Source organism: Pocillopora verrucosa, chromosome 5, assembly GCF_036669915.1.
Source record: "Pocillopora verrucosa isolate sample1 chromosome 5, ASM3666991v2, whole genome shotgun sequence".
NCBI lineage: Eukaryota > Metazoa > Cnidaria > Anthozoa > Scleractinia > Pocilloporidae > Pocillopora > Pocillopora verrucosa.
Genome location: NC_089316.1, coordinates 26,154,593 through 26,180,615, shown reverse-complemented (window position 1 = coordinate 26,180,615; position 26,023 = coordinate 26,154,593). Strand labels below are relative to the sequence as shown.

General features: G+C 38.2%; 1 protein-coding gene across 2 annotated transcripts; it reads left to right on the top strand.

The window, feature by feature from the left end:
- The first annotated feature begins 137 nt into the window (after positions 1-137).
- On the top strand, positions 138-22,318 carry LOC131785581 (tudor domain-containing protein 7A). Of its 2 annotated transcripts, none has more exons than XM_059102498.2 (29): positions 138-1,001; positions 2,246-2,293; positions 3,102-3,233; positions 3,366-3,394; positions 3,958-4,091; positions 4,766-4,805; positions 5,430-5,481; positions 6,687-6,744; positions 6,913-7,030; positions 7,574-7,843; positions 8,194-8,284; positions 9,188-9,443; positions 9,869-9,978; positions 10,401-10,501; positions 11,202-11,262; positions 12,112-12,314; positions 13,180-13,289; positions 13,598-13,718; positions 14,336-14,464; positions 15,141-15,257; positions 15,782-15,886; positions 16,742-16,774; positions 16,932-16,985; positions 17,494-17,636; positions 18,715-18,886; positions 19,084-19,149; positions 19,402-19,518; positions 19,652-19,769; positions 20,585-22,318. In XM_059102498.2, the coding sequence occupies exons 1-29, from the start codon at positions 269-271 to the stop codon at positions 20,830-20,832; spliced, it is 3,969 nt and encodes a 1,322-aa protein (XP_058958481.2). In that variant the 5' UTR covers positions 138-268; the 3' UTR covers positions 20,833-22,318. The 2 variants fall into 2 exon arrangements, with proteins under 2 accessions (XP_058958481.2, XP_066023180.1); XM_066167083.1 differs by having other exon boundaries at positions 16,929-16,985.
- The last annotated feature ends 3,705 nt before the right edge of the window (positions 22,319-26,023 follow it).

Sequence of the window (26,023 nt, the reverse complement as noted above, 5' to 3'; positions counted from 1 at the left end):
TGTCTGAATAGGCAGCCTTCTTCGGGAAATTTCTTCAATTTCTTCATCGTAACGTGATATAAAGGTACCAGTAGGGGAGGGAGGGTGGTAAAATGTTCAGCATAAAGGCCCAGTACCTCACGTTTCCAGAACGGCGCCATATTTGCCGCGAACCCTGACTGACTTAACTGGAAACAAATCAAGTTTGCCACTGCAACCCTCTCCTTTCCACAATTGATCTAACAAATGGTGAATTAATTTTCAAAATTAGCTCTTTTCGAGTTTGAAAATGGAAGAGCTGAAGAGGAAAACCGATATCATGTTGCGTTCTGTCCTCGTTAGTGTGGGTCGCACTGGACTTGCACTCCGATGGTTAGACAAGGAATACAAAAGCATTACTTACTCCGCAATTCCCTACCAAGAAATGGGCTTCTCAAGCCTCGAAAAGTACATTAAGAGCATTCCAGAAGTTGCTACCCTTTCAAGAGATGCCGATGGAGAATATGTGGTGCACGGAGTTCCAAGCGAGGCGGATAAACACGTAGCGAAACTCATTGCAAAGCAAAAGAAGCCAAAAAGGAAAGCGAAAGCAAAGGCCAGACGGCCGGTACATGCGTCGATGCACAAATCGGGTGTGGGGAGATCAGTGGCTCTACACAGGGCCCCGGTAAGGAAGTCCCCGCAAGCAGCATCCTCTCGAGTAGGTGTTGCACCCTCCCGAGTAGGAGTAGCTCCCTCTCGATTTGGTACAACACCTCGGTTTGTTCCGCCTCGGATGATGAGGGCTCCAGGCACGAGCACATCTGTAGACAGGAATGGGGTAGAACAACAAATTGCCCAACAAATTCAGCAGCAAGCTAAAAATATGGTGGCTGCTTCACTAAATAGCTCCAGAACAGTTCAGTTAAATAAATCACAGCCAGGTTTATTTGCAAGTTTACCTCAGCAGACTGCAGTCTGTGGAAATAAGATCAATGGAATGGCGTCAAATAATAGACAAGTTACTGTGGTCTCTCGCCAAGGTATAAGTGTTTGTAACTGGTAATAGATTTCTGTGTAACCCCATCCTCTTCCAAACCAAAGCAGTCGTTCCAAAGGAAATCAATTGTTTTCCTCATTGATTTTTTTTTTATCCAAGATTGGCATGCATGATAAACTATGGGGTTGTGCAGAAATCTTGCCACAGCTACTTTGAGGGGAGTTCTATGCAGGAAGAAATCAAGGAAGATCTTTTTTATAATTGATTAAGAAAATAGCCAATTTGAAATGGCAAGAATCATTATCTCCAAAAACTATTTCTTATTGACTGAGCAGGAGGGCGGGCAGCAAAATATTTGGCTTAAGGTCATGACCTATGGACCCAGGACTGTAAGCATGACAAAGAGCTAAATATATTCCTAGGTAATTTAGTATTATTATCTGAGTTGGTAAAGTAAATTGGCCACCTTAAAGAGTTACAAAACTGACATTTTGAGCATTAGCCCTTAGTCAGAGTGAAAGGCGAAAGGTGTTATTTGCTTTGACAAAGGGTTAACGCTAAAAAATATCAGCTTTTAAACTCTTTATGGTGGCCAATTTACTGTATTAACTCAGTTGATAAAATTAAATTACCCTGTTATACTCTCCCACTGATGCAGTACCCCAGTTTCTCTAGAAAATTACCTCCTATATTCAAGTATATTCCTGCCTGATGTGACTAAATTCAGTCAATAAGTATCTTATCATATGAGGGCTAAGTTTAAAAAAAATTTGAACCTGTTTAAGACACAATCAGAGACACAAGAAGGGTGTATGCAGGGCATCTATAAAAGAGATTCTAAATGAAGAAGAATTTTTCCTCCCTTTCTTTGAGTCAGAACAAGAAAATCACAATCCCAAAAAGAAACTTATTTCCTCATTTTTGTTCACTTTTAAGTTTTAGTCCATGACGAGAATTCTCGTTTTTGGACAGGCTCACATCAGCCTGTGTGGTCCTACACTGGTCAGCTATGTGATGCTTTTTCATAGGATTTCATAGTTTATTGCAAATTTTCCCCATACCATGTATGCAAATTTGCCCCCTGTAGTAAAACATGTTTTGCCCCCACCTATACCTTTACCAGTTTGCCCCCAAATATTTCAACGGCAGAACCACAATGTGCATTAAAAAGAAGGATTAAGTTCAAATTTTGTATGTGAAGGTTTTGTATTGGTTCTATCTACATTTTGTAAGGAAATAACAGCTTCAATGAACATATAGCTTCACCTTTACTATGCTATATTTTAGAGGAGCCCCCTCACAGGAAAAACTGGAAGAAGAAAGCAAAAAGTCAAGGTTTGTTGAGTTAATCGTTTTATTCCTAAGATTTAAACCTCAATTCTCAAAAATATTTGCCATATATGTCTTATAGTTTTAGATCCACAAAGTTGGTTTTTAACCCTTTAACTCCCAAGATCTAATTGTTAATTCTCCCCTCTAGCTTCTACACATTTCCTTGTAAATTTGTAAGGGGAAGTTGGTGTTAGACTAAGATAACGACTTCTATCAGATAATATTTAGTATTCTCATTACCCTTTGGTGAATAATGTATGGATATTATAGGGAGAAGTTACAAGTTAATCACCTTGGGGAGTTAACCCTTTCACTCCCACAAGTGACCAAGACAGAATTTCTCCTTACAATATCAATACAATATCAAGCAGGCAAGTGATGAGAATAGAGAAGAATGTCAATCATGGGATTATTAGTTGATCCAATACCAAATTCTCTGAACTAACATCATAAGAATTGTGTGGAAGATAGTACGGAGAATTACCAATTAGATCTTGGGAGTGAAAGGGTTAATTGTAATGTGCCTTATAGGTGATACATTCCTTTCTTTCATTACCTTCTGCTTCAGAAATTTGTCTTGGGTCAAGAGTGGGAGTAAAAACTGAAGCATTTTTCTCTTGATACAGTTTTTTTAAAAATCAATGCCTGTTGATGAGATTGATATATTAAAGACATATTTAGGAAAAAACCAGCAGCTTTCTGAATGCGTGATGACCAATTATTATTTTTTTTTTATATAATCAAGGTGTGAAACATTTCTGTGACAAACATGGATTATTTCTGAGTTAGGACTTGCCTTTTTACACTGCAGGAAGTGGACCAAATTGGGGAGGAATGGAAGTGACTTTTGAGAGTGGCCATGATAATCAAAATGAATCTTCTAAGCGTACAGTCAAAGTGTCAAACTCTTCCAGTGCTCAAGTTGACTCTTTAAGTAAAGAAGGTAATATTAAAATCTCACTATCATCAATTATATATAGCAATATTGATATAGGCTCAGATTTTATGTCACTGTTAGATAAATTTGAATGTATTTAAGATACTTAAGCATATCTCAATCATTCTCTCCTGTCAGAATTGGAAATTTATTCCAGAATTAAGAAGGTTAGTGTCATTTTGAATTTGCTTCATACTAATCCTGAATGAAAATGCCTCACAAGGGGTTTTCCCTGTTCTGTACAATGAATTGAGCAAGGTCTTTATCATTTGTTTATCTTCTCTTGTTTCCAGAAACTCCCTTGATCCAAAACTATTAAAGGACGTCTGTCTCAATTCTTTAAAATTAACTTTCCCACTTTCACTGAAAAACTTAATAGCTCTCCTGATTTTGTTATGACATTATTAAGAAATTCCTTGTACCTCAAAAGTAAATGGCCATGTTCCTTTGGCTTCTGTTTAAGCCCTCATAGGCTTAACACTTGAACTGCTAGAAGTGATTAACATGTAAATTCTCCCTACAATACCCATACATTCTTCTGTAAATGGGTAATGAGAATACTCAAACTTATCAGGTAGAAGTTGTTATCTCGATTTAACACCAAGTTCTCATAACTAATTTACAAGGAAATGTGTAGCAGCTACAGTGGAGAATTAACAATCAGATCTTGGGAGGTAAAGAAAGGGAGGGCTCACCCATTGCTCAAAGTTCGCCCTGTTTTAAACTGCAGATGTTGGAGCAAAAACCAAAAGGGATCTGGCTGACGAGAATTCATGCAGAGTACAAGAATATATACCATGAAGAACTACACAGTGAAACTTTAGAAAACCTGAAACATCTACCTCACATAGCAAGATTTGAGGTGTAAGTAATTAATTGCAATTATAATTTTTATAAAATAACTGAGAAACTATTGGGTGTCCTGATTGGTCAAAAACCTATCATTTATTGCAGCGGTAAACACATAGTTATTTTAAAATGGCAATGGATCCTTAATTTTTATTGGTTTACTGGTGTAATAGCCCACTTGGGATGTCAAGGACATTACACAAGAGGACAGAAGACAAGAGGATAGAAGACAAGATTGTAAATCACTCATCTCCAGCACTTGATTTACAGTGTGACACGTATAGCTTGTAGTACTGAGTAATAAGGGAATCATAGTAATAGCCCTTTAACTTCTGTGAGAGATGGAGACAGAATTTCTCCTTACTATATCCATACAATATCATGCAGACAAGTGATGAGAATAAAGAAAAATATTAATTATGGGATCACTAATTGATCTGATACCAAATTCTCCAAACTAACATAATGAGAATTATTTGGCAGACAGTAAGGAGAATTTCTAATGAGATCATTGGAGTTAAAGGGCTGGTTAGAACATGTTAGTTTTAGATGGAAAGAGAAATCTGTCTCATTTCTTTGCTTCTGAAAGATATGAGTCAGAACTTAATGCAATTCTCTGTAAGAACTCATGCAATTTTTTTGGTCGGCCAGTTGCACTGATTTTGATTTTAAATGTAATTTCTTGCCAGGTTTCCTGGAGATAACATAATTGTATATCCTCCTAAACTGGTGAGTTTATAAAATTAAATTACTGCAGTTTTGGTGTAATATGCTTCTTTAATTTTTGGATCAGGCAATCTTATTTTATGTACAGGAATTTCAGCAAAATTGCATAAACAAGGTTGAATTCTTGATAAAAAAATCTCATTTGATAGAATAGAAAAAAAAATTGGTTCTTAAGCTCTTAATCAAGGGCTGGGTTGTTCAAAGCTGGGTTAAGATAACCCTGGGTTGGTGTGAAATCTGATTTTAGATTGGAAAGTTTAGATGGAAAATTGAGTATAATTTTTCTTTTTGTAGAATTTGCTCTAAAAAGAACAAAGAAAATTATCCTCTCTACCAACTGAGCTAACAAACCAACTGGGAGCTGGTCACTATGTTGGTTTCAAATAAACCTGTGAAGTGATGAATAAATGACTTTAAATATATGAAAAACTTATCTGAAAACTGCACACAAAGAGGCAATATGGAAGGGATCTTCCTAGTAATGAACACTGTATTAGTGAAAATCAGGCATGAAAAAAATAATGCCTTTTGTTGTGAATCCTATGATAATGTGTAAACTTTGATTCCTAAAAGTATCATGGATTATAGTCCCCTGCTAGACTAAAATACCCCTCCCTTCCTTTCTAGCTGGAGGAAAAACCAAAGGACAGTCACACACAACCACATCAGGCTAATGGAGGTAAGATATTAGTAAAACTTAACCCTTTACAGCCGCACCTCAGTGTGCACATTCTCAATACTACTCCCTATATATTTCTTAGGGTGCTGACTGAGAGAATTTGTTTAACAATCAGGATCTTCTTTAGTTTGTGATAGTTTTCCTTATTCCCATGACTGTGATATTTGATTCAGCAGTGAAAGTGTAATGAGAAATTAGATTCCAGTCAGTCTATGGGGTTGAAGGTTTATTAAGAACCATGTGTCCTCATGTTATCCATCATCAGTATGATATTTATCCTCAGATTGGCTGCAGAGATGGGCAAGACTGCTCCAAAAGCTTCCAAAAACCCCTAAGAGTGATTAGCAAACTATTTTCTCCCATCAGAATCACCCCTAAAACAAACATTGAGGCCATGAGAATAAAGAAAATGATCACCAACCTGAGAAGCTTTGATTGTTAAACAAATTCTCCTTATCAGTACCATAGGAAATGTATAAAGAACAGTATGGAGAATATGCATACTGATGTTAGGGTGTAAAGGGTTGATCATTACTGCATTATTCTGTTTAGCAACAGCGCTATCATGGAGAGAAGCCCAAGTGAAGGCTGCTGTGGCCTTTTGTTAGATTTATTCTGAGCTAACTTTATAAATTTGACAACTTTTCTTTCTTAACCCTTTAACTCCCGTGAGTGGCCAAAATATAATTTCTCCTTACAATATCAATACATTAGCAACTAGATGAGTGATGAGAATTTAGAAAAATTTAATTTGGGGTTAATTGGTTGATCCAACACTAAATTCTCTGAACTAACATTATAAGAATTGTATGATTGACAGAAAGGAGAATTACAAATTTGATCTGAGGGTTAAAGGGTTAATGGTATTCTCTATGACAGCTACATGATTTCTAATCATAATTCACTTAATATCTTTTTCCACCAAAATTAATTTTAAAACTGAGGTGTGGCCTACACATGGGTGCAGCCTATTTGCAGGTTTTAATACTAATCAACCAGGGGTGCCTTTGATCCTTTTGTTCCCAAGATCTTGAGAGGAATTCTCCTTACCTTGTGCCATACATTTCTGATGATGTAAGTTCTGAGAACTTGACAGTGATCAAACTAGCATCTCCTAGTAGATAGATTGAATCCTTCATTGGTATTAAATTTCTGTTTTTTCTTAGATCCAAACTGAAATGCGCTTTTTTATGAAATTTGTGTAGGTTCACCACAACATATTGAAATTTATACACTGAGACCGCAAGATCTTCCAGAAAAAGGGTGAGTTAAAATGAAACAGTTGTCCAGAGTGCATCCTTCTTTGTTTATAAGGACATATTATTTAGGTTCATGTCATAACCTTGAGCCAAATATTTTTCCATCTGTCCCTACCACTCAGTCATAAAGTAATACTATGATTATTTTTAATGTTTGTTCATTTTGCTTCAGAACTGCAACTGAGGTTTCTATTTCCCATGTGGATAGTCCAGCTCATTTCTTTGTTCATTACAAGCACACGTGGGATTCACTTGATGCTCTGAGTGCCGAGTTAAATGAATTTTTTCAGGTAAATTAAGTGTCATTTATTATAAGAATCTTCCAACTTTTAACATAAACAATGAAAGATCAAAATTATGAAGTTAATCAAAACTGTAATCAACCCAATTTGAGAACTAATGGGACAGTGGAAAAGTGGACAGTTTACACATAATACCTGTGTAAACAATTTATATTACTGCTGATCATGATGAGAATAGTGTTCTGGTTCTTCAAAGGTGTCATGCAATTCCACATGATTCCTGCTTAAACCTCATTTTCCCAAACAACTTTACTACCAGTATTCAGTGTTCAATTTTTTCCTGTGCCCTGCCATAAGCCTGACTGAAGGATTGAAATGTAGGTAACTATTTTGAAGACCAATAAATGTAGGGAGTGAGTTTTTTAAAGAAACTGTGATCCTGTGTCAGTGGAGGGTATTACAAGGTAATTTGGTTTTACAACTGAGTTGACAGTCTAAATTGGCCACCATTAAGAGTTCCTAAAGGTGATGTTTTGAGTGTTAGCTCTTGGTTTGATGATGATATTTTAAGACTATCATGACTTTCCTCAGAATCCCTCCAATGGAAAGGATCCTTTACCTTCACTTAAACAAGGAATGTTTTGCTGCGCTCAATTCACGGAGGATGATGCATGGTATCGAGCAAGAATTACAGAAATGAAAACTCAAGGAGATACCCCTCAGGCCCATGTTATTTATGTGGACTTTGGTAACAATGAAATATTACCAGTATCAAGACTTCGCATGCTGAGGAGAGAACATGCAGAACTGCCAATGATCGCTGTGTTATGTGCACTGGATGGAGCTCTCCCTACTGGTGGGGTAAGATTAAGGAACTTATTCCTTTTCCTCCCATGATTGACTAAATACAGAATTTCTCCTCACAGTATTGATACAATATCAAGCAGAAAAGTGATGAGAATATGGAAAAGTATCAATTATCCTATAATCTGTTAAACTAATACCAAATTCTCCAAATTTGTATCATATGAATTGTATAGCAGACAGAGAGGAGAATTACTAATGGGATCTTGGGAGAGAAAGGATTAAGTGGTGAAATTTTGCATTCAAGCTATGTGACAGAAATTTTAAAAAATTGATTCAAAAATGCATTTCAAAGTGTGTGGTCTTAAAAAAAATCTTGTTTATGTGAAACATTTTTTATTTTACAGGGAAAAAACTGGAGCACGGCCTCAATAGAGAGATTTCAGGAGCTTTGTTCTGCATCTGAAGTTTTGCATATGAGAGTTGTCAGAGGGGAAGGTATGGAAAATTTATTTTTCCTCCTAGAAATTACTTAAAAGAATCTTAAGAGTATAACCTCTCAAGATCTGATTGTTAATTTTCCTCTTTAATTGCTAAACATTCTCCTGTAAGTTAGTATCAAGAATTTGACGGGCAAACTATAATTATCATTTTATGACTTTCTCTGAAAATTTTGTGGCCTGAAATTTTTTCCTTCTTGCCATGTCAACCGAAATGGTTGCATCTGGGAGGGCTGATAACATGTGTTGCTTTGGTTAGTGTCACTTAAAGAATTAATTTTCCTGCTTTGTTGGCATTTGGCTTGACACTGCTTGGTAATCATCACTGGAGGTCTTTATTTCAACAAAGCAAAGATCTGAGACATTGAATACAAAATTTGTATATTTTGAATTTCTTAGTGAGTAATTTTACTGCCATATGTACTTTGTAATAGACCTCACTCTGTGGAGTCTCTGTGGTTAGTGGTTAGTGGGTCGTGGTTAATGGTTAGTGCTCAGTGGTTAGAGCATTGCTCATGGGGACTTGGAATTTTTTTTCTTTGTCCCATGCTTGTGACAAAGATGAAAAAAACATCCTTCTCTTTTTCTTTACCAAGCTCAAAGCTAACCATCTCTCAATTCTATCTACAAACATTACGCTATTGACATTGCTGATCCTAGCAGTATGCAGGAGGCTGTGATATGGAGAATCAGAGCTCGGAATCTGAAGGTCTGAGGTTTGATTCCTCATGGAGACTCAGATCTTTTTTTCTTTGTCCCACTCTTATGACAAGATGGAAAAAAACATATTTCTCTAATTTTAAGAATGTTATCACATATGAATTAAAAGTTTTTAAGTGAGAAAAAACAAGATCTATCCCTTATACTTACAATGGTTGATTTGATTTTTTTCTCTCATAAGGCCACTATTTGTATGTTGACCTCGTGGATTCAAAGGGGAACAGTGTTGCTGATATTTTGGCAAAAGAAGGCTGTGCATTGTTGCAAAGGGATACAGACAGTTCATCAACCTCATCATCAACAAAAAGCTCAGTGTCTACCTCATCTGTAACTCCATCTTCTTCAACAGATTCATTTGTGTCAGTGACAACAACAACAACATCCTCAGAGTCATCATCAGGTCAAACTAGCGCAGTGTCCACTTCAGACAGTGCCAGGTTTGTTATTTTTCCAGATTCAATATATAGTGAGCTTATGTGTCAGATGGCCCATTCTCTCAAGGGCTATTGCAATATCATCAGTTTGAAGAAGTGTGGTAAAAGTGACATTTCAACAACCTGAGCAGCAGTCATCATCAGAGTCAGGTGAATAGTTGTTGTCAGGTAAATGTTCAAAAGTCCAGTTTGTATTAACTGATTTGTCAGTTTTCATGTGATGTTATTGGCTGTAAGACTCAAGTGGCAGAAGTGGGTCATGATTGGTCGGTTTTGATCTGTTGGTAAAGTTAGGTCTTTCTGTCAGGTTCATTTATAATGTTAATTTCTGATTAGGGTTTTCATTATTGATTAACTTTCAAGTGCACTTTTCTAGTCCATGGTTATTAATAGTACATGTAGTTCTAACAAAATAATTTTTTCCCCAGGGGTAGAAAAGAAGGTGGAGATTCTGAGGAAAGAAAACCAATTGCTTTTGCAAGGCCTTTTCTGAGACATAGACTCTCGTCAAAAGATGATGAGTCACAAAAAATTCCTGGTTTGTATCAGAATGTTGCTAATGAAGACTTAGCCGTAGAAAACTTTGTTTCACCTCCCAACTTAGGATACCATTCTGTCAATGCAACAATTAAATAATTGTCAAACTGTTATTTTTTGAACATTTATGCATTTGGTGTTTGCATGTATGTGCCATTGTACCCCTTCACTCCCTGTGAGAATATTTTGTCAGGGAACATGTTCCAAGACCCCTGGAAGAAGCTCTCAAATTGTGAGCCACCAATTCTGTGCACATACCCATCTACTCCCTGACTTATCGAGAATTCTGCAATAATCTGTGTATTTTGTCATTTAAGAAGACAAGCATTCAATCATGTTCAAATTGATTATGTATTTTAAACATATGAAGGGGAAAGTATTGATTTTTAACTCATTTGAGGTGTTCATTTGTTTGTTTCCCAGAGAGAGTACAGATCCCTGATGAGGATTTTTTGGATGTGTTTGTTTGTAATGTACACAGCACAGACAACATTTGCGTCAATCTATCAGGGGGAGAATACACAGTGAGTGTATTTTTAAGCTACTGCTTTTAGGTTTTATATATAATGATGTCAATAATTATCAAATGATCATATTAATAGTATTTTAAAATGACAAGTATGCAACTTGAACCCCAGTGGATGCAATTAAAATGATCTACTCTCTCCCACATTGTTACCTTTTTGTACAACAACACAGAAGTAGAGTACAAAACTTATACAATCCAAGCTGTAAGTTACGGGACCTTGTTTTTTTCACTTGAAGTTATGGCCTACATGCTTTGTAATTGGTCCATTTGTTACGGTACAGACCTTGCACCAAGTTAGTGAGAGGTGTTTTATAGGTATCTCAAGAAATTAGAGACTTTCGAGACCTTTATATTATGTAGATGTCTCCCTTATCATTGACCCTAAGAGGGATTAGCATCTAAATTCTCCTTTCATTCATCATGTGGGAGTCACACATCAAGGTTATGAGAATAAAGGAAATGATCACAAACTAAAGAAGCTCTTGATCGGTAAACAAATTCTCCTTGTCAGCACTTTAAGAAATGTATAGAGAACAGTATGGAGAATATGCATACTGATGTTGGGGTGTAAAGGGTTAATTTTCACAACTGTTGTAAATGAATTCCCTTTTAAGGAAAAAAAACTTTCATGCCCTTTTCCTTATAATTGGTCATAATTTTGTTGATCTGTATTTCTTTCAATTTCTGTCATTCAGGAGAAACTACTTGCTTTGGAACAGAGTATGTCATGCCACTATGATGATTCAACTGCTGAAGGTTAGCACAAACATTCCTTTTTTGTGAAAATTTATTGTGCCAAGCCTTAACAAAGAATATAAGCAGAGGAGCAATTATTAGTTAACTTGCAAAAGCAATTCAGGATTGCAGTGGTTCACCTTTGCCGGTTGTGACTGGTTTAGGAAATTCATGCCACCAGAGAGCTTCTTGATTGAGAGTTGTAAAACCGACATCAAAGTAATCACATCAGCCAATCAGAATAGAGGGAAATACTCATAAGAACCAATTAGAATTCAGAGTGAAACCAAGCAAACTTCCCAAAGCGCGGTAAAACATGGGTGACTGGGTTGTGATTGGTTTTTACAGGTATTTAGTTTCTGATTGGTTGAGAGAGTGGCCTAAGTGTTCTGGATTAATCACATAGTGAAATAAAGCAAAACTATTACAATCTTGCATTACCTTGGACACTCAGTCGAAAATGGCTCTGTCTTAATCAATCAGATGCAAACCAAAATCAATTGCAGCCTTCAATTGTCAGTTGAGTTTTCCCAAGACATTCAAAATACATAGAGTGCGACAAGTTTGAAAAACAAATTGAAAAAAAATACCTTCTCACTTAGATTTTGTTTTCCATTGATTCCTTAATTTTTTTTTTTTTTTTGCTTTGCTTTCTTTCTTTGGTTCTTTATTTTCATTACATCATTTCACCAATTTTGCCATTGTTGCTCCATTTTTTTACAAGAAGATAAGAAAGCCCATACTCTATAAGCTCCATGGTTTCTTTGCTTTGACCTCTCTCTCCTTTTCGCTCCTACACATTAAATACAGTATTTATAGTTCTACTTAAACTTTTCACCTGTCCTCTTGTTTACATTTTGTTTGATTTAGCACCAGTTAAAGCCATCCCTGGAAGCATATATGCAGTATATTCACAGGACATCCATTCAGATGGTCTTTGGTATAGGGTCAAGGTTCTTAAAGTAAAAGGAGACAAGGCTCATATAGAATACATGGACTACGGGGACAAAGGAGTGATACCAATATCTAGCTTACGAAGTATTCCCTCCAGATTTTTGGAATTACCCTTCCAGGTTTGTAATAAGTTCTTCTGGTTGTGGTGTTATTTTTCCAAACAATATTTATATAACAGAGCTCAATGCACTACAGGAACTTGGTTGCTGGATTTAAAAGCAGACTCTCTTTGGGACAGTAAATAATGCCACTTTTCTGATATTATTTTTGTCGTAGTTTGTCAATTTTTTTCTGTTTTAAGTAAGTAAAGGACTAAAACAACAAGACCCTGTTGTTTAAAGGGCAGAACTCACTCTCCAATGGATAAATCATCATCCAGCTGACAAGTGTTAACCCTTTCACTCCTGTGATCTCGTTGGTAATTCTCCCTGCTTTCTGACACATAATTCTTGTCATGTTAGCCAATTATATTTTTTCCTCATTCTCATCTGACTTGTCTGCTTGACATTGTATTGATATTGTAGGGAGAAAAACATTGTCTCGGTCTCCAATGGGATTTAAAAGGTTAACAAAACATACTGGATTGAGATTAATCCTGTAGACTACATTGTTCTAATCAGGTTAACCCTTAAACTCCCGGATCAAATTTGTAATTCTCTGACTGTCAACTGTACAATTCTTATAAAGTTAGTTCAGAGAATTTAGTTTTGTATCAACTAATTATTCCCAAATTGATATTTTTCTTTATTCTTATTGCTCATTTGGTTGACATTGAATTAATATTGTAAGGAAAAAATCATGTTTTGGTCACTCATGGGAGTTGAGGAGTTAAGCACTATGATCTCAAAATTACTTGATGTGTAAGGTTACCTTCAAACTCTTTTTGTGCTGAATTCTTCTGTAAGAATTTGTCTGTTTGTGAACAGTGGGTTTTCTTACCACTAGACCTACCTACTGAGTCTCATCACATTGTTTTTTTCCAAGGCTTGCACTGTTAGCCTCCATGGACTGCCTAAAACAAAGAATGATGAAGTTCTGTTGAAAGTAAAACACATGACACTCAACAAAGATATTGTGGCCCAAGTTATACAAAGGTATGAACTTGTGCACTGCATGTACAGTTTAAGTGTAAGGGTTAGTAAAGTCTTTCAGCACTGCAAAACAGACTGACGTCAGCATGCAACCCACGGGCAAATGGATTGAGCATATTAGCCAATCAAAGGGTGCACTTTTGTAAAGCTATATTATAAATTGTTAATGGTGATGTCATCTGAGCATCTGTCCTCCAATAGATCATGAGTAACAACCAATCAAAATGCATGTATAATTCGACTTCAGTTATCAAGCTGAAATGGATTTTGTTTGTGTAATGCATTAAACATTTTCTTTCTTGTGTCTGTAGGGATGGAAATACAGCATCAGTAGAATTATATGACACTTCTTCCGAAGTTGATATCAACATCAATGCAATGTTACAGCGGTTGGTCATTCCAGATGTGGATATGGCTCCAGTCCTTCCCAAGGTAACAGCTGTAACAGTATCAAAGAGGAGGACTTATAGAAATGTTATGTTAAAAATAAGAAAATTTCAGTGAGGGGCGCTAAGTTAAGTAATTGTTCAGGGTAAACCCATTATTAACAATTATTCCAGTAGTATTTCCAACAAGCATAGGTGAAATAATTGTTTTATTAAAAACCTCTCAAAGTATAGATAAATCTTCCCAACTTTATTTTGTGAGAGCAAACAGAATGTTACATTGTACAAAAACACTTCTGGTTTAACTCATTTTCATGCATGCGCATGGTATAATGACTCATAACTCATGAAGGCTGAGCTAATTAAAACTCTTCAATTGCATTATCCAATAAGGATCTTGCTGCACTTGGTCTATACAAAAACAACCAAAACCCAAAGGAAGGGAAGCAGTTTTAATCATTATATGGCAATTGGACCAAACATGTTTACTTCGAATTTGCCAGCTTCTGCCACCAAAAATACATGGCTTGTGGCCATTTCTGTGGAAACAGTCTGTATGGCAAAATACACACCAAGTAAGAAATAATCAGAATGCCCAAGCAAGGATTTACCAGAGGACTACCATGCTATATAGTGACATGGATTATTTTTCTGTTTTGTTAGGTTGGTGAGCAAATTGAAGCACTTGTGACTTACGTTACACCAGAGGGTCATGTGTTCATACAGATTCCTGGGGGGGGCACTACAAGGTTGAATGAACTTATGGAAGACATTGCTGAACATTACTCACAGGTAAATTTGATTTAGAATTAGTATTCCACTATTATGCTATTTTCACATATAAGGGCAATGGAACTTGAAAAATATGCTACAGTATTGCATGGTAGGGCATGGCAAAAATATGGATGGAAAGTGGAAGAACAAAATAAAAAAAAATTCAGTGGTTTTGCTTTTGCTGTTTTTGTCTTTCATGCAGGCCGGTTTTGATCAATACTATGCTTAAATGGATCATAGAATGTAGAGATTGAAATAATTATGGATGTATCCATTATTCAATGGTTTAACACATAACAAGGGCAGATCTTTTGCACATTGCTCTCATTTTTCTCTGCCTATGCAAGGCTTGGAAACATAGTGTGCAACTTGCAAAATATCTGCCCATGTTATAAATTAAACCATTGAATAAGGTGTATATATATATATATACATATTTTTTTTAGCCCAGTGTTACATGAGTATCAAAATAAAGTGATTTTGTTGGAATACTTTTGCCTCAACATGTTAATGTGACTTTTCAAAATAATAAACATTCTCAACCTTTGTTTAGTAAGTTAAGTAAGAATATTTGATGACACCCTCCTACTGATTAGGGTATCTCTTCTAATTAGCTATTTTCTGGATAATGTATTGCCAATAGTTAGGAGAAGTAGGAATGTAATCATTGTGTTTATTTCTGATTGATTTTCAGCCAACAAAGGCTGCTGAGTTTGTATCCAGTCCCCACAAAAACAAAATGTGCTGTGCGAAATGTTCAGATGGGGTCTGGTACAGAGCCATAGTGACAAATGTATTGCCAGACAGACAGGTATTTCTTCTATAGAGAGTGATGATGACATGTTCCAAATGATAAGTTATACATTGACGATATTAAAATTCATGACAAGTTTTTAAAACATTGTTTGTCTCAATTGGGATGAGTCACACTTGAAGAATCACCCTGAGAGTGACTAGCATCTAATTTCTCATTACAATGTCACCCCTGAATCACACTCTGTGATCATGAGAATTAAGGAAATCATCACGAACTCAAGCAGCTCTTGATTGTTATACAAATTCTCCTTATCAGCATCTTAGGAAATGTTTAGAGAACAGTATGGAGAATATGCACACTGATGTTAGGGTGTACATTTGGGCTGAGTGCTCTATCTTATGAGGTTGGGTTCTTTGTTTCACAGAGGCTCAGATCATTTATTTCATTAGAGTTCTAAACTTTGTTTTTCTGTGAGAAGGTGACGTAGGCACAGAAAACTTTTTGAACATCACTGAGATATTAGAGCTGACATTAATTGTGTTTGGTTGTAACTGTGGTTTGTTTGTAATATGTTAAAGGTCGAAGTACAGTATGTCGACTTTGGAAACATAGAAGCACTTCCACTAGCAAGTCTGCGTGAACCAACAAGAGCCATAAGTCATGTCAACTCTCTTCCTTTCCAGGTAATCCACCCCACTTGTCTCTTTGTGCCGTGCTCTCCCCCCCCCCTCACTCTCTCCCCTTTCAGCTACCCCACCCCCATGTCTTATCGTGTCTCCCCCAATCACTCTCTCCCCTTTCAGCTACCCCACCCCCATGTCTTATTGTGTCTCTCACTTGCTGCTCTCTTCCCTGACGGGTACCCCTCCCTACTTGTCCTCACCTACCCTCACTCTCTCTTCTTACGAGTGCCCCACTCCACTTGTTGTGTTCCATTCCCCCCTTGCTCTCTTCCCTTACAGGTACCCCTCCCTAATTGTCTTTTTGTTTCTCACCTCACTGTGTTCTCTTTAAGGTACCCCACCCTCGTGCCTTATTGTGTCCCTCCCTTGCTGCTCTCTTCCCGTACCAGTACCCCTCTCTGCTTGTCTTTTTGTTTCCCTCCCTCACCCTCTCCCCTGACAGGTACCCACTCCACCTGTCTCATTGTGTCCGTGTGCGCCCTTTCCCCTCCCCCCCTCTCTTTCTCTCTTCCCTCACAGGTACCCCTCCCTAACTTACCTTTTGTTTCCCACCTCGCTGTCTTCCCTTTGAGGTACCCCACCCGCACACCTTCTTGTGTTCCCTCTCGCTCTCTTTCCTTCCTCTTCCTCCTCATCCAACTTCCTTCTTGTATTTCTGCCAGCCCTTTGTCATTGTTGCAGTGATTTCTTTCATTTTAGCTTACCTCTAAGTAAGCAGCTTCATTAAAATTAAAACGTGAAGAAGGGGTGGTATTTTAAAATTTCCTTCTTTTGCAATTTACGTAGTATTGTATATGATAAGAGAACTTATTTATGGAGTGTGTTTTTGAATCTATTTTTTTATCTGTCATAAAGGCGTTAGAATGCAAGCTGGAAGGAACTGACAAGGTACTCCATGTATGCGTTAAATATTATACTCTTTCTCCTTTGCATTCTTTACAGTAGTGTCTTAAAACTCGCTGGGGTAAAAGGCATGACTGGTAACTACTTTCTATTCTTTCCTTAGACCTACCTGACTGAATGTTCTTTTTATTTTTTGTAGCAGGGCCTGACAGAGGAACAGGCTGAGACGATCATTGAGAGGGATGTATTACTTGAGGTTAGAACTTAAGAATTACAGATATTTCAAATAAATCTCTTTCATGATGGTAGGCACGATTACCATTCTTTCAAGCGAATGAAAATTTATTCTGATACCAATTGCACTCGTTGTTTGTACTTTGACTCGCCGTGGGGACTGGAGACGTATTTACCCATGGGTGGAGAGGGGCGATATTATGACTTTACCCAGAAACACAATTAACCACCCAGGTCTTACTTACCTCTGTCGGAGACTGGAGCCGAACAAAGTTAAGATTCTCTTCGCTCTGATGAAGGACTAACGCTCGAAACGTCTGCTTGGAAACTCATTACGGAGGCCAGTTTAAGTTAGCAAGTCTGTTGTCAAGTCTGTTGCTAAAACCAAATTAGCATAGTTAAGTTTATTTCTGTGGCTGAATTGTGCTTGTGAGTGCAATCAAGTGTTTATCTCGTCGTCGCGACATTGTGACTTCTTCCGTGAAATTTAAAAATTTAACTGGTTGCTACTGTATCTGTTTCTTTTTCAGGTTGTTCAGATGGCAGACGTTCCTTTGGTGAGGCTTTTTATTTCTTCTGAGAATGAGGAAGATGCCTTAGTAAACGTGGGAGAGGTGTTGGGATTAGAGACAGAAGAACAGAAAGAAACACACGATGAAGCAGCTGCTGCTGGGTATGTGGGACTTGGTTTTAAAATGTATCAATTAGATTCTATGTTGCCGTTTCATAAGTAATCACAGACGACGTCAAAATTTGGTAAGAAAAACAAAGGGCACACATGGCTCAACTGAGTGTATCACTGAATGTTCCTTCCGCATTTTGACGCCCTCTGTGATCTCTTACTGTATAGACCCACGGAATCTATTTGTGTTAAATGATAAGAAGCACGCCACGCTCGTGACAAGACGAAAAACATCTTTCTCTATTTCTTTACCAAGCTCAAAACTTACTATCTCTCTTATTCCATTCCTAAACATGACGCTATCGACATTGCTGATCCTAGCAGTATGCAGGACGCGTGTTATGTGAACTTTGTAACAGACCTCGCTCACCGTAGAGTCTCTGTGGCTCAGTGGTAGAGCATCGGAGCGCGGAATCCAAAGGTCTGAGGTTCAATTCCTTATGGGGACTTTTTTTTCTTTGTCCCACGCTCGTGAAAAGACGAAAAACATCTCTCTCTCTGAGAAGCAAAATGTTGTTAACGGTGACGTCTATGCGTCTTTCCTCCAAGAGATCATTAGTGAAAACGAATCAAAATGCATGGACAATACAGCCTATCATGTAAAAAATGTTTATGTAAGACTTGATTTCAAAGGTCCTCGGTCTTACGCTCGTCTCCTTTTCTTGGCAATTTGAGGTTCACCCTCTCAGAAGTGCTGTAAACCCTTTAACTCCCTCGAGTGACCAAGAGAGAATTTCTCCCTACAATATCAATACAATATCAGGCAGACAAGTGATGAGAATAACGAAAAATGTCCATTAGGGAATTATTAGTTGATCTAATACAAAATTTTCCGAACTAATATCATTAGAATTGTATGGCAGACATTGAGGTGAATTACTAAAGATAAAAAATGCGCGTTTCATATGAACTTATTTATGGTTAAGCGTACCTTCAAATTCTCTTTAGCTCAGTGGTAGAGAATGGAATCTAAAGATTTTCTTCTCCCATGGTCGTGTCAAAGTGATTAAAAAAAGTTGTCGTTACCTTTCAATGCGCACTCAATTTCTTTAGTTTTTTTTTTTATCAGAATTCACAGCACTGCTTTGGAATATAATGATGATGACAAAGACAGCGTGACGTCAGAGAGCTCCACAGAGGCCTGTAGGCCAGTAGATGATGGCAACATGACCACAGCACTCCTCTTCAAACCGTGGGTGGACATTTGTATACTGGAGGCTATTGACCCCAGCACGTTTGTGGTGAGAGCATGGGTACCCTGTGTCAATATAGATGTACAATAACACATAACCAGTCTTCAAAAGTTCAAATGTCTGGGGAGTTGTTGGGGAAGGGAGATGTTGAAGCTTCGGATTGATAGACGCAGAATACCGTGTCTTTGCTTGATGATGCTGGAATAAATTGTTGTTGTTTGTAATGTTTTTTTGTATCATTATAGTTTCAGTGTTTGGAGCTCCTACAACAGAAGGAGGAGCTTGAAGAGAAAATGCAGAAATACTACACAGTAAGTGGTGACAGTTCACTCAATTTCTCACAGGAGAGGATTACGAGTCATGTGCGACTCGTTCGCGCATGATCAGTAGGTCCACTCCATGAATTGTAGTGCGCTCACACCAAAAAATAACTGCAACGAAACTTCTTAAGGATAAATGAAGGTTATTTTTAGAAGAAGCTAATAAGGTGTTATCTTTTCAGGCACGTTTTTAAGCGGAGAGCTTTATTTGAAGTGTTTTAAAATTTCGTATTCCCTTCATAGGGTAGAAGCCGAACTCCTTTCAGAGATATCAGGCCAGGTGTTTTCTGTGCAGTTTATCATGTCGAGGATGACATGTGGTACAGAGCGGTGGTCAATACTTCATTCTCCCCCCAACAGGTCAGTTTACCGTGGTCTTTACAACAATAATGGATTAGCAAGTTTGTTTGTTCTTTTCTAGACCTCGTCTCTATCCCTTGGCGTTAATATAAACATTGTTTGTTTGCTCGTTTACATTAATTCCTGTTGCCAGACTTGCGTACGTTTTGCTGATTATGGAGACTTTGGTCTGGTGTCATTCACCAACTTACAAGCTTTACCAGACGAGTTCAGAGAGCTTCCGCCCATGGCTATTCAAGGTTGCCTACACGGTATGTAAATGACTACAATTTTTGCATGAATAGAGGGGGTAAGTTTCTAAGGAAACTTTGGTGCTGCGTCGGTGGGAGAGTATAACAGGGTAATTTAGAGCTATCAACTGAGTTAAAAACGTAAATTGGCCACCGTAAAGAGTTTGAAGGCTGACATTTCAATCGTTAGCCCTTCGTCAGAGCGATTGGAGGAGAAGAGAGGAGATGCACATGGCATATTCGTGTTTGCGTTGTAACCTCGCTCGTGTTTCCCCGTCCTTTTCTAAGTTACCAAAAACGCTGACTGTTGGAAGATCACAACGACATTGACTGTCTCTGCCGAAGATTTTACTTTTGTGGCCAATGCACATATTGTTGAAGAAGAGATGCTTTTGAGTAAGAAAAAATTTAATAGAATGTTAATCGCGTGATCAGTTTTGCTGCCCAGCGACTGCACAGATTGCTGGGACTCTTCTTTGTATCCTTATCACGTTTTTAGCACTCTAAGCGACTGGCGACGAGTTGGGGGGGGGGGGGAATCACATGGTTTTTAGGGGTAACGGAGGGGGCAGTAGTCGTCACCGACAGAGTATGACTGGGGGGGGGGGACATTGAATGCTAATTAACTGTTAATGAGGGGGTTCATAAGACCGTTACAAAACCTTATGGGGGGGACAGTAAATTCTTATCGTGACACAACCAAAATCCTTTGACTCTACCCCCCTTTCCTAAGGTGAGAGATTATGATCAGCCCCTAACTTTCATCGCCTGTGAAAAAATATGGTGAGGAGTGTAAAGAGTCTGGGTATGACGAGCCGTTTATTTTACCCGTGTAGGGGTGGAGCCAGTAGGAGAGGACTTAGCAAGTTGGTCACAGGAGGCCATCGACCTGTTTGGAGAATTGACCGCTGATAAGAAGTTAGTAGCTAAACCAAGAGGCCTGGTGGCTAATCGTAGCCGGTTGACAAACGAAGAAACTAAAGTGTCACTCGAGCTTTATGACACCTCAGAAGGGAACGATGACGTGCTTATTGCCGATGTCTTGGTTAATAAGAGCTTGGCGAAGAAAATTAACGAAGGCTAAGTTGGAAATGATATAAAATACTGTATGCCTTGAAGGAAGCATCGTCATCGCCTGTGCACTTGTCAAGGCGTTTGAGAAAAACAGGCAAATTCTTTGCGGTAGGAAAAAAAATTCCTATTAAGTAAGAGTTCAATAAGGTTGCTTGCTCGGTGATGTTGTTACCTCGTAGTTGCCATTGCAGTCGTTATTTTCGTTGTCACGCAGCAATGGTATGCGTGACAAGCTATTGTGCGCGTCAGATTAGCAGAAACAACCGGAGCAGGATTTTAAGACGAAGCAACGTTTACTTACGTCGGGTAAACAAGTACTGAGGTATTGAAGATTAAGCCAAGCTGCTCAAAGCAGCTCTAAAAGAGGTGTTATGCTCCAGAATTTCTTTTGTTTTTTTTAGTTTTTTTTCCAGTTACAGTTAGGCAAAGGATCGCTAGTGTTGATTTAATTAAAATCCTTAACTCCAAGAAGTGATCAACACGTAACTTCTCTCCATAGTGTCCTAATGTCGTCTAGAAAATAGGCAATGAGAATCCTCAAACTTATCAGGTTGTAGTTTTCTTCGATCTAACACCGAACTCTTTTAAATGATTTACAAGGAAATGTGTTGCTGCTAGAGGGGAGAATTGACGATTAGATCTTTGGAATTGAAGGATTGATTATTTACGGTTTTTTTTAGTCGCTATTTCTTAAAATTACCTGCTTTATGCCAGCTGTTGGAATGATCAATAGATATTCAACCCAGCTGTGTTAAAGTCGAATTAATAAAGTGGGTAAGTTCTAAAGAAACCGTGATGCTGCGTCGGTAGGAGAGTATAACAGGGTAATTTAGTATTATCAACTGAGTTGGTAACATATTTTGGCCACCGTAAAGTGTTTCATAGCTGGCGTTTCGAGCATTCGCCCTTCAACAGAGCGCACAACGCCTCTCGCCTTTCGCTCTGACGAAGAGCTAACGCGCGAAACATCAGCTTTGAAACTCTTTACGGTGGCCAATCTACGTTCTCAACTCAGTTGATAATATTAAATTACCTTGTGTAAAACTCTAGCTTACCTGAACTCCTGTGCACGCTACCAAACAAGTCCTCTGAGCGCCGTCTTAGCCAGAGTCACGTGCTGCGCGCCTGTGACACGACTCACGAGGAATCGCGCCTCACGTGCGTTGCTCTTCAAAATGCCTACCTCACAAGAAGTCTGTTAAGCGGCTGTCTGATTTTTCACCAGGCACTAGAATATTGGAATATTATTGATTTGTGAAAGCATTCTAGTTAGCTTATTACGTCAAGTCCTAGCTTTTAATTGTTGTTATAAAAAGGAGTGTAAATTTACAATGTGTTGAGATTTACTTGTAAAATCTACTTTGAAAGAATAAAAGTATTTTAGTGTTAAATCTGTCACGAGATACTCAACAAGAACCATATTTTGCTGTGCTGCAAGGTATCTTTGCTTTCATTGCATGCAAAGAAATTAGTTTTAATTCGAAAAATTTGTATTTATAATAAACATGTTATTAAGGATTTTAAACAAATTGCTGGTTGGATTAATATTTTACGCTGCCGTGAAGTTGGGAAAAGAAGAGCTGCGAGAAAGGGTGACTGAATCGGAAGTGCCCAAGGGGGGAGGGGGAGAGAAAGAAAGAACCCTAAGGAATTTGGGGGGGGGGTGATTAAAAAACTCTGAGGGAAAAGGTGACGGAATTGGCGGCTCCGAAGGGGGAGAGGGAAAGGAATCTAAGGAATTAAGTGGGGGGAGATAAATAACTCCGAGGACCCCAGGGGAGATATCTTATTTTCTAACCCTGGGGAACTGGGCAATAAAGAACTTCGGGGGGGGAATGAATCGACAGAGCCGAAATGGGAGGGTAAGAGAGAAGGGACCCATGAGATTTTGGGGGGGAAAGGGGGAAGAATAACGAACTTTGAGGGGAGGGGTGAATGAATCGGGGGTGCCGAAGGGAGAGAGAAAGAAAAGGGACCCTAGGGAATCGAAAGGGGGTATGAAGAACCCACCATAGGGAAATAGGGAAGGAAGGAGAGAGGCTCAAAAAGATCTCGGTGAAATTTGGAAAGAGAGAAGAAAAGAAACTTGGGAAATAGGAGAGAAAATTGGGATTTCCTTCAGGAGCCCATGGTTGGGTAGATCGCTCGAAACAAGAATGCGAAGAAAATTCCGAGACTCATTCAAATGGTTTACGCTGATCTCCTGCATATCGAGAAAGGGCTAGCAATACAACTAGGGCCCATTCTTGCACGTAGTAAACGCGGTATTTAAGTTCATGACCCAAACGTTGTGCGTGCGGTCACCTCGCCCGTAAGTTCATGCGTCAGCATGCAGCCGATGTATGGAACAGGTGGGAAGTTTGGAAGGAAAAAAAGATCCGTAAGGGTTGCTCGAGACACAGCTGAGAGCAACTCTAGCTACTTAGGTTCTGTATCAACTGTTCAAATGCTTCACATGTCGATGAACTCAGCAAATGTATGAAACACCTGTGAAATTTGCAACGCAGTTGTTCTTAAAGAGATTTCTCCACGCCACCCTTGTGTACATAGCAACTCAAATTTTCAAGCTATGTTATAATCAAATTCCACTAAATGACTTGTAGTCTTCTTATCGTTTGGTTGTGTGCTTTTAAACAAAACGTTTCCGCTGCTTGGTATTCTGTTAAAAATTGCCCCAGAGTGAGTACGAAGTCCGCTGAATGCCTCTTCAAAATGCTTACAGGAGCCGAACGCTGATCTTTTTACAGAGCATATTTAGTTCTACGGATGCCTCTGGATAATAATTGATCAAATTCAAACACTCTTAACCTTGGTCTCGTCTTTCGTAAATCTGTGATAAGGAATACAAATGTTGTTGTCATTTCTACAGAGCGATATTTTCTGAGAAGGTCGACGTGAAAATTTGTAAGTAAGTTTAATCTCCTCGACGGAACGATATGCAAGCCGGAAATCATGTGTGTTTTCTTTCGGTCTTTTAACTGATTTCTCGAAATCCTCTTTTCTAAGAAGTAACCTTTACGTCCGTTTCATCTGTTGGGTTCACTTTCAAGTGGTCAAATTAAATTTCGACCAGGCGGAAGGCATACAAAAATTTTACCGAAGTTGCCATGATAACAGGATTTCTGACTCTGATGTTGTGAATTTATGAGGTGCGTTTCACTCAATAGCAACACAACCGTTTTTCAGAGCCAAGCCCTCAAACTTAAAATCTGATTGCCAAAATGGCATTTCCTTTCAGTTACGTACGTAAGAGAAGAAATGTTATCGAACACTTCATTCAAGATAAGTCAAGATGAGGCGTCAAAACAATGGAAATGCATTCTCGAGTAGCTACGTCAATTTTGCGACCGCCATGTAAATATATAAAATGTATTTATTAGTGAGAAATCAAGCTTTATTTTTACCAAATGGACATAGCTGACAATTTAAGTATTCGGGAACAATGAAAATAGAAAATTTTGATTCATGTTAGCCTGTTTTTATTTGGCGAGGGGAATGAAAGAAACTGTACAGAAAGATTGTGAAAATTATAGAAGGATTGTCAAAGTTTTGAACGCGGAAAAACTCAATTATAACTGACGCACGCTTAGTTTTGATAAACGGGTAAAAACGAGGAAACTTTTAGGTAAAAGTCCAATGACCTAAGAACCTTATACCGTCAGTTAACGTGTTTCTGCAGAAAATAAGAATTAATGAGGACACGGTCTGGGCCAGAGTGTCAAAATTATGATAACTTTAACTTTGAACGCAAAATATGGAGATTAAAGCGGAGAAATTGCGCGGTTTAACCGCAAAATAATAAAATGATAGCAAGAAGAGTCATTTTCAAGGTAATTTATTTGGATACGACGCAATGCAGAGTTATCAAAAAATAAATTCGGTGATTAATCCGTTTTTAAGTGGTATCCAACCTCCCGCCTCGATTTTATCCCGCTTAGGAAAGTTCGAGGCTTAGTTTTTGTGGTTAGCCTTTTGCAAAAAATACACTCATAAGTTTAAATTTTAAATCGTGTTTGACTTTTGAACCCCGATTCAAATATTTTGAGACATCTTCTCTTTCACCTATTTATATGAAGAATACAATTCAACAAACTGTTCAACAAATCGGTCTTCATTTGCCATCATTCGGGAGGCACAGGACGTCTTTGTTTCGTATTAGTAATCAAATAATTTCGAGTGCAATTTGGAATTAATAAGCACGAGTAAATTTTTTCAAAGACTAACAAAATTTACAAGTGCTTATTTATTCCAAATTGCACAAGAAAAATCATGTGATTACTTATTAATAATATGCATGAAAAAATACGAGATAGCTTATGATTATGCAGAAGCAAAGCGCGCGCATTAAGTGCAAAAATAATTTATTCAAACCCTGCAAGTGACATTGTGAGTTCGGTCAAAACAACCGCGCAAAACGTTCATAGTCCGGCTAAACAGTTCGAGGAATTGTTCATTCTGGTTTGTTACTTCTATGCCCTGAATTAATCTGCACTGAATTACCTGAAAACTGCATTTATCTTAACGACCTGAACAAATCAGAACTAATAACATTTTTTCATGCATCTTATTATTTATTATGGCGGAGCTCGCAGAGCGTAGCCCCATAATAATACAAAATAGTAGTAGCCCATCAAGCCGAAAAAATTTGGATGTACGACCGTACGACCGTACGACCGTACAAGGTGCTACATTTAACATGCGTGGTCAACTGTACCGCGGACACGCCAACTCCACGGCTTTGTCCCATAGTCTAGTGGTCAGTGCACTGGGCTCCGAGTCGGACGACCTAGGTTCAAGTCCTGGCCGGGGCAAGGCGTTGTGCCCTTGGGACGTGCGGGAGAAAAAAATGCGAGCTCCGCTTTTAGGCTTGGCTAAATCTATATATTACAAAACAAACAGATTCAATGTTATCGTGCGTACATGTTCAATGATAGATCAAAGAATACGTCAAAATCGGGTAAGAAAATCAGTGAAACACGAGGCGCATGTTACTACCACATTTTGTCGTCATCTGTAATCTATTATCAAACAGATGCTCAGCAGCACGAGATCTCTTTATTGAGTGAAATAGTTTTCACGCAGAACTAAAAAAACCAACTGCCCCTCTACGCAGCCGTTCTTTGGAACGTCATACAACAAAAATGATAAAAAAAATTGTTCTGATTATGATCAGCAATAACGGAAACAGAGGAGATTTTAAA